This window comes from Hipposideros armiger, unplaced genomic scaffold (genome assembly GCF_001890085.2).
Source record: "Hipposideros armiger isolate ML-2016 unplaced genomic scaffold, ASM189008v1 scaffold_498, whole genome shotgun sequence".
NCBI classification, from domain to species: domain Eukaryota; kingdom Metazoa; phylum Chordata; class Mammalia; order Chiroptera; family Hipposideridae; genus Hipposideros; species Hipposideros armiger.
Window position 1 is genome coordinate 430,251 of NW_017731848.1, and position 9,866 is coordinate 440,116.

Consider the following 9,866-nt stretch of genomic DNA (forward strand, 5'->3'; position numbering starts at 1 on the left):
ATGTGGGATCCGAACTGGGGCCCTCTGGCGTCCCAAGCCAGTTCTTAATCATCGCGCCACTCGGCCGGCCCAGACCTTCTTTAACCATACAAAAAATCACTTCTGGATTTCAAAAGATACTATAAAGTCTGTGGATAAACAGTAGATTGAGGGAAAATTTGACTATACTATCAAAAAGCACTTTAACATTGATAAGGAAAAAAATAACACAGTAGAAAAATGAGCAAAAGCTAAAAAATTGAAAATTCACAGAACAGCAAATCCAGAGGATCACTAATGATACAGAAAGATTCCTGTATACCTTTTCTTCAGAGTCCACAGCTTAAGTGTCATTTCTTCAGAAAGGCCTTTCCTGTCCACTCATTTCAGAATAGTTCCCTTCTGTTCTCTCTCATAACACCTGTGCTCTCTTTCATAGCACTCATTCACAGTTTGTAATTATATACTCAGGTATTTATTTAATGCTTGCCTCTAGGACAGGCCCGAGGAAAAGGGGCGTGCCTTTTTAAATTCATCTCTGTAGTCCCAGTTCTAATCATAGAACCTAGCACATTGTAGGGGTTCATTTAATATTTCTTGAAACAAAAAGCGATGCTGAAAATAGTCATCAGAGAAATGCAAATTAAAATAGCAGTGAGTTAATACTACACTTACCAAAAATGTAAAAGAATCAGTTATATCTGTCACTAGCTGGACTATAGGGAAAAGTGTCTTCTTACATACTGCTGGTGGGAATATTAATTGCTTCAGGCTTTTTGGAAGACAACCTGGTAATATCTGGTAAAATGAAAATAGGTGTACCCTTTAATCTAACAGTGCCACCCCTGGGAATCTATATTATAGGAATAAAAACAATATTGTAAGGATACACACACGCACGCACACATGCACACATGCAGGTGTATGTTTTATAACCTTGTTTATTGTTGCAAATAAAATGGAAACAGTGAATGGCCATTACCCATTAACAGGATAGCTGAATAACATATGGTATTTCCACGTGAAATACTACCCAACCAATAAAGAGAAAGGTTTGAGCTATACAGTCACTCGAAAAGATTCCCATGAAGTATTAAGTGAGAAAGGTAAGATGCAGAAAAGTCTGTATTATATGATCCTATGTTTATAAAATAAACCAGGTTCCAAAAAAGTTGTAAGTGTATATGTATCTCCATATATGTGTATGAATATATATTTTGATAAAACCATACATACTAGGTTGTTAATATGTCTTATTGGTAGAGAATGGAGACAAGAAAATAAAAAGGTACCGAGTAAAGTTATATGTAGGATGCGTGTGCATGTGCGATATACATGTATGCATATATATGACAGGAATAAGCACTGCACAAGAAAAAATAGAAGTTACCAGCAAACATGTGAAAGATGTTCAACCTCTCTAGTAACCAAATATAGTAAATTAATAATGAAGTAATTCTCACCATTTAGACTGAAAATATTTGGCACCAAGGATATTCATCTGAACAAGGCTTATCGTAGTGAATGAAACTGAAACAACCTAAATGTCCAACTGTTGAGAATTGGTTGAAAAATTAGAGGAATCCATTAAAAATGAATGCTTTATTTGGTGTATATTGCCATAGGCAAATCACTTTATAATATGAAAACAGTTACAGAACCGTTTGTCAGTGTAAATCTATTTTTTTGTATAAATGTGTCTGCATACACACATATGCAAATATGTTGAGTAGAGAAATATCGGGAAAGATGTATTTCATGAGGCTTTCCTGATTACTCTATATTTCTTTATTCAGTAACTTTATTGAGTACCTGCCATGTGCCAGACATAAGTGCAAAATATAGAGAACAAAAGAGAGAGGTAAGACTTTCATTGTAGCTTTTTTTCCCTTTGGAAAAAACATATCAGTTTTACAATGTACGTTCAGCAATAGAAAACAAGTAAAACTAAAGTGAAAAAGGAAAGTAGCTAAAGGGTATGTTTAGTATGATCCTGTTTGTGTAGGCTATAAATAGGCTCTGTATAGCTTTTTATTCACGGAAAATTTCTGGCATGACACACAAGAAAGCTATTAATAGTGTTTTGTGCTTCAAATGATGGAACTAGAAAAACCAGGAACAGTGGCGAAATGGCTTTTCATTTTTCACTTTATATTTATTTGTAGAGAATTTTTTAGCATGAGCATGCTTTATTTGCTTTTTAAATTCTTGCAAACTTAACCATTCAATTAAATACTTTTGAAGTAAAAAAGGGTAATGTAACAGATATAAGCTGTATTATAAAATTTATATTAGATTCCACTTATTAACAGTACTTAGTTTTATTTCTGATTTAATATCTGCACTCTCTTCTATACCTGAATCATAGTTCAATTTAAAGCTGACCAGATTGTGAATATATTTTAAATTGTCAAATGTTGCAATTTAACATGTTTTTATTTTTTCAGACAACTTTTGAGAGAGGACTAGAACTACATGCCAAAGTTACAATTTTTGCAGAAGGTTGCCATGGACATTTAGCCAAGCAGCTATATAAGAAGTTTGATTTGAGGGCCAATTGTGAACCCCAAACCTACGGAATTGGACTGAAGGAGGTATTCTGGGGTTTTTTGTAATTTTAATTTCAAAAGATGGAGTGTCAGTTCACTTCTATTATCATATAATTATAATGTTGATTTAATTTTAGTTATATTTTTTATTAACTTGAAATGTTCATTATGACTGAAAATATTCAGGATATTTTTCAAGGGGAGAAGATATTACTAATCAAATTCCATTATTATCCAAATTGTATCTGCATGTTGTAATTGTTTTATCAAGTGTTGCTTGAAATAAGCTTTGAGCTTGGAAATGTTTGTAACGTTGATTTCTTTTTCATTATAATGTCGTCTGCCCTAATAGGATTTGACCTGCTATTTATATACTGTTTGCAGGATGACCACATTCTACAAGAATTTTTTATTTGAAATTGTAATATGAAGATAATTTAGTTTATGAAACATACACTCAGTCATAGTATGTTGATGTGTAACCTAAAATTTAGTTTGGTTAAGTCAGTTTATCCAATCTCTAGTCTATTTTTCCAAACCTTAGGCTTGTTAGAGTGTAAAAATTTCATTATAATCCTTTTGTTTAAATTTATTTTTAGGGTAACGCTCAGAAAGTTTCAAATTCTATAAATAACTAGATTTATTAAATTGTGAATAAGAAATTAATTATTTTGGTAGATTACACATAATATTATCAGACCTTAGGTAATATTTCAGCTGAAAATTGTTTAAAATTTAAAATTTACCATTCTGAAAACAGTATGAACAATTTACTTCAGTTGAAGAGGGGGGAGAGCAGGTGAGAGTAAAATATTATATTGAAGAATAACATGTGTACTTTATTATTATTTTTTTCTTCTTAGCTGAGCCATCCTGCCACCTGTTGGCAGCTCAGCAGCAGCTCAGCTTGGGCCGGGAATCAAACCGGCGACCCTGTTGCTCAGCGCTCACACTCTTGAGCAAGCTCTTAACCATCTGAGCCACTCGGCCGGCCCTTAACATGTGTACTTTAAAGTAACAGATCTTAAGTGTACAGTTCAACTAATTTTTTATAAGGCGAAAACACTCGTGTAACCACTACCCAGATCAAGACATAGAGCATTACCAGCACCCCAGAAGTCTCCCTCATTGCTTCAGTGGTGTTTCCTATAATCTCAGGAAAGTCTTACCAGTTTGAGAATCTAATTAATGTCTTAAAGAGTTCATAACTTTTCTGACCTTTTTCCTTACTTGGTATAATTTTCTTTGATATTTGAAGTACATTTTTTGTGTTCCTCTTGTTACAGTTTTTGATTTGTAATTTTCATGAATAAGACGTAAACTTGGCAAGTTTTATATATTGTGGTGACATAAAAAATTTAAATAATACTTTAGACCTATTTTTTTTTAAGCTATGGATTATTGATGAAAAGAAGTGGAAGCCTGGGAGAGTAGATCATACTGTTGGCTGGCCCTTGGACAGACACACTTACGGAGGCTCTTTCCTCTATCACTTAAATGAAGGTGAACCGCTGGTAGCTCTTGGTTTTGTGGTAAGTTAGATGCCCATTATCGAAAGTTCTACTGTTAGAGTCACTGAATCACCAGTGTTACAAAATGATTGTTTTGAATCCAGAGAATGTAAAATGCTTTTCTGAAACTTACTTTCTAATTTTATCAATATGCAAAGTACTTATGGCTATTATATACATTAGTCTACTAAAACACACATAGCTTTAGTAATAGTAGCTACTACCTGCCAGGCACTGTGCTAGGTGCTTCACTGAGAATTCTAAGTTTCACTAAAATCCTGTGAAGTAGGTATACCCTTATTTTACTGATGCGAAAACTGAAGTCCAGATAAGTTCAACTTTCCCAAATACACCCATTAAATGACAGGTGAGATTCACACCCGAGCTTGTCTGATTTCAAAGCCCATTTCCATTATGGCATGCTGCCACTGAAAATGAAATCAGCACTGGGTTTGAACCTGTAACTTTTTAAAAACATGGGCATTTTCTCCCTTTTGGGTCGCTTACATCTTTGTAGCCAATTACATCATGAACATTATAAGAAATAGAAGAATGATAAAAGAGTTTCTGCACCTTGGAATTGGTGGCAGCTATATAATTCGATGTCACCATTAAACCTGTGAACCATTGTTAAATTTATGCCTTATTGGTGTGTTTTGACACCTAGCCAAGTGTTCAGTGCATCACCTTTGCATAGGTGTTCTAGTGACTTAATCTTTTCAAAGCAAAAGACTTCATTATTAATTTCAGCATTTTGGTAATGCCTTATAAAATGTAACCTCCAATATTTGTCATCATCTTTTTTTCTAAATGTGATTACATCCTGTTTCTTCATTTTTGCCTCAGTAGTACTGCATATAGCTTATTTATTTCTAGAGTTGGTATTGATGAATGAATAATAAATAATTAAAACTCCTTTTGTAGAAACATAATGTGAGGCACCTACAAATACTTTTCTAATTTGGACTTTAATTTTCAAAGCACAGTAATTTATTAATATGTTCCACATTTTTAAAGTTTTGCTGATTATAAACACATGGTATCTTTTTGTTTACTCCTTTTCCAAACAGGTTTTAGTTATTTATTTAAATTTGGGTTACGGTATATATTTTTCCATGTACTTAGAGTACCAGAAACTTAATGTACATATTTTCTAAAAAATGTTGCTCACATTTTAGCTTGATATAATTTGACATAAAAATGTCTAATTGTATAAATATAACAAATTTAAATATGAAAATTTTAAGGTTGGTCTAGACTATCAAAATCCATACCTGAGCCCGTTTAGAGAGTTCCAGAGGTGGAAACACCATCCCAGCATTCAGCCAACACTGGAAGGTGGAAAAAGGATCGCATATGGAGCCAGAGCTCTCAATGAAGGTGGCTTACAGGTAACTCGCCCAACTTTCGTATTCCTTATTTTTGTACTCTAAATTCAACATTGAAAATATAACGTAACAAATTTAAATAAAGAATAGAAAATTATCTCATAGGAGAAAAATTAACTAATTAAACAAAGCACCTAGTGTTTATAAAACTGTCACACCATAGTTAAATAAATCACACCATGAATTTAGTTTTAAGAATATATTGATTTCTAGACTTAAATTCACAGGCTCTTTTTTTTTTCGTTTGTTTTTAACCAGAATATTAAAACTATGTGCTGTAAGATATTTCCTTTTATTCCTGAGCTGGCAGGAAACTCAAAGGCAAACTTAGTTTTCAACAAACGTAATTAATTCATCCAACTACCTAGCGGCACTCATGCCTTTTAGGTGGCCTCTGTTAAGCTTTTACCCTTAACTGTCCAATTTTAGTATATGTTCAAAATAAACCTTATCAGTTACAATTAATGTATTAAATATGTACTAATGAACAATGAACTAAGACCTAGATAACTAACTTCTCATATAATAAATGCTGTTAGTACTGTTGTGGAAATAGTATTAAACAGGTAAGATGATCTAAAAAATCAGATCTAAAACTCTTACCAAATGATTTGAAGCAAGTTTCTTAACTTCTCTGGCCTTAAGGGATCATCTGTAAAATAAAGACGATCTCTTCTGTCTCTATAATATTTGAGGAATCTAGAACTATTTTAGAAATTGGGTATCATTTTTTTTTCTTAATTTGTTTTAAAGGTAACAAAATAGAAAATTGGGGTGGTGGGAAGTTGATTTAACCTTTAAAGTGAGGTTTTACTTTATTAGTGTAACAGTAATTCATAAAGTCAAGTAAAATCATAGCTAAACTATAAATGTAATCACTAGAATCTTAAGTTCATTAGCTCTCACGAAGTTGTTTTTGTTTCTAGAGTAGTAATTCGTTTGCAACAAATATTTATTAAATTGCATAACTGTTCAAGTCCATTAAACTCTTTGAAATAATGTGCATAATACCCACTGTCAGTCTAATTCTTCTTTTTTTAATTCATAGTGTAAAGGTTTTGGTGTATTCAATAGTACATACAGGTTCTCACTGAAAAACATTTGCTTGTATGCTTCAATATCTCAGATAATTTTTAGATTAGCAGGAAGAGGTGACCACACACACACACACTTTTTACTTAAATGTTCTGATTTAACTTGTCAACTTATTCAGAAACTTATTTCCATTAAGTTTTGAAGACCATTAAGCAGTAATTGGGAACATTCAATTTTGTTTGTTTTGAGCTAACAAATATTACATGATTTTCCTTTTCTCTCTCTCCCACTCTCCCTCGCGCTCTCTCTCCCTCTTTCCTTCTTTCTTCATTCCAAAAATTCACCTTTCCTGATGGGTTTCTAATTATTTATAGGGATAGTTTGATGCATGTCCCAGAATACACCATTTTTCAGTGCAACTTTTCCTTGATCCCTAGTTCCTTAACAAAATGCCCAATGCCAGGAACACTGCCCACACAGGGTAGGATTCTCCCAGAGCTTATGAACACACCTTTTCTTTGGGCCGTAGATTTTTATTGTTAGGACTTAAGCACCAATTTGGAAGAACTTTTACTGACAGTCCACATCCTGTCTTCTGGTTCTTGAATCAAACTTAGTGTTAGCAGGGCCACAGGGTTATTTGAGAAAAGTGTTGTCTTTATCCAAGTGCCTAACCATTATCTCTGTTCTCAGCTAGTATCATTCCAGAAAGTCCTTTCCCTCACAGGGCTACTCTACGAATCTGATACGATGCTTTTTTATCTAGGTGGTTCTGGCCTTGAGTTTGGTCTGAGAACCACAGTCGTAAATTCATTCCCCATGTGAACTGTGAAAGGATGGGACCCTGATCCCTCTCTCAGCTGCATTCCTTCTGCCTCCACCCGCCCCCCCCGATTTGTTCCTCACCACCTCTCTCTCCTTCACAGTCAGAATTCTCTAATTGAAGGTAGCTGTGACCATAGATTCTTCACCTGTCTCCTGCAGGCAGTGGCGGTAGTTTTCCTGTTAACCTCCTCTCCTCTGAGTCCCTTTCAGCACCATCAGCCAGACTTTTACCACCCACCACTTTCTCAGCAAAGACTGTGTCTTACTGTAGGAAGTGCTTTGAGAATTAAAAATACAGAAGGAGGAAAGAACAACTCTGCATTGGCTTTCTCTTTCCTTTTCAAACTATAGAGTACATTTTCCCATGTAAACAATCTATAATTTAGTGCTACATTTTATAGGCTTTTATTGGCCAAACCAAAAAATATCACCAGCCTTTATTACTTTTTTTTCATCAGAAGTGTATATTGACGCCCAAACAACTTTTAAAATTTATTTTGGAGATTCAACTTATTCTTAAGTTAATTACTATGTCATTTAGAATAGTAGGTAATTGTGGTGATGCCATGATTAGAACTTAGGTTTCCATCCGTAGATACCAAAGTAAAATAAAAAGCGCATCTAAAGAGAACATCCTTTGTAAATCATGTGTTACCCAGAATGCATGTAAAAGCCAATCACAGTTTAGAGAATAGCTACCACGTTTACAAAATATCTTTATGACATGACAAGTATAAATAGAAACATTTAAATATGTTAATCCTCTGGTCTTAATCTGTCTCATGTAGGTTAGTCATGGGGAGGAGAAGGAAAAAGTCTTAATAGAAAAATAGCAATAGTTCTAATCCTTATTCTTAGGGGAAGGGGAGAAAAACTGCCTTTGCTGTAACTTTTTTCCTTCAGTATATCATTTTCTTGTATTCAGAATTTTTTCTTTCCCCTAGAGCTTTAGACTTTAAGAGGCTATAATTTTAAGTGGTCAGTTTTGCTTGTTTAATTTTTGCTAACAAATGCACTTCCAATGTTTCTTTCCTCAGTCTATACCAAAACTCACCTTTCCTGGTGGTTTGCTAATCGGTTGTAGCCCTGGTTTCATGAATGTTCCCAAGATCAAAGGTACCCACACAGCAATGAAAAGTGGAGCTTTGGCAGCAGAATCTATTTTTAATCAACTAACTAGTGAAAATCTCCAATCAAAGACAATAGGTAAGAACTTCCTATTTACATATAGAAAATTAAAACTTCACTTAAGTTTTAAAAAGTTATTTAAAAATATAGTCAGTATATAGATAGAAGATAAAAATAAATACAATGAAAAATTTTGAGGTGTTTTATATGTATATTTCAATTAAAAAACGTATCTGTCCCTTCCCACAAAGCATTCAGATGTATGCTGTGCAAAGCAAACTACATGGCCTACTCTCTAATTAGATTTTTACAGCAGTATTCTGTTTTATTCACATCAAAAGTAAGATAGTACCAGTAGTGTCCCACCTACTTGGAAGAGATTTCAAGTTGGACAGTACTGCATTACGTTCCATGCGTGTAACATCTACATGCCAAGGTACCTCACAAATACCGAAGAGTCTTCAATCTGGAAACAACAGTTTTGCAAACTGCAGGATCAAGCAGCACCGTTGCCTTGTGGGCTTGGCAAGCACAGGCGTATATGCGACCCTTCTGCCGCGCTGGAGAGGACCAGCCAGCACTTAGTCCTCAGTAAACCTTTAGTCCTCAAGACCCGCTAGTGAATCTCATCTTATCTCAGAGTAAAAGCCAAAGTTCCCTCACCCCTCTGACTTCATCCTTTTTGCTCTCCACTCCAGCTACACAGGCTTCACCACTGCGTCTTGACCATGCCCGGCACACTCCCTTCTCCTGGTCCTTGCTCTCCCTTGCTCTCTTCACCTGTGCTCAAGCGTCACTCTCTCACGGTGGCCTAACCACAGCCGTCCCAATATATTTGTGGCACACACCACTCCCAACAGCCCCTTCCCCCTCCACCCGGCACTTTCTGTCTGTAGTGTTTTTCACCTTTCAGCACATATAATTTACTTGTCAGCTTCATCTCCTGCCTCTTGGATGGAAAACTCCAGAACAAGGACTGTTCACTGTGAATCCCAAACACCTGGCACATTGCAGCAACTGGGTAGATAGTTGGTAAACAAGCCTTATTCCTTAGAATTGCAGATACCAAGTGTTTCTCCAGTTGGAAGTATGCAACCTGATTATGCCTTCAAATGTCTTCATAGGAGTGGAGGCCTAGGCTGTGGGAGAGGAAGGGGATGAGGCAGAACATACAAAAGAGGGTGCTTCGGGGAGAACAGCACAGGCAAGATGGAGTATAGTTGTTGAATAGTGGGACTTTTTTCTGATTTTCTCACCAAGTATCTTTCCATTTTGGACCACCAGTCATGCTTCCGCCTCATCATATACACATAGTACCCACCACACATAGACATTACTGGAACAGGGAGCTCCCCAAAGACTAGAGGAGGGATTAAAGCCTGAAGGAACGGCAAGTGGGGCCAGAGCAGGAGACAAGGACTGGAAAGCGTGGTCACTGTGTGTCCGCGAAG

General features: G+C 35.4%; 1 protein-coding gene across 1 annotated transcript in view; it reads left to right on the top strand.

The window, feature by feature from the left end:
• Positions 1-9,866, top strand: part of ETFDH (electron transfer flavoprotein dehydrogenase) — a 40,851-nt gene that overhangs the window by 14,480 nt on the left and 16,505 nt on the right. Inside the window, exons 6-9 of the mRNA XM_019667497.1 lie at positions 2,427-2,573; positions 3,920-4,060; positions 5,287-5,430; positions 8,325-8,493. Coding sequence (XP_019523042.1) covers positions 2,427-2,573; positions 3,920-4,060; positions 5,287-5,430; positions 8,325-8,493 — 601 coding nt within the window. The remainder of the gene's footprint in view (positions 1-2,426; positions 2,574-3,919; positions 4,061-5,286; positions 5,431-8,324; positions 8,494-9,866) is intronic.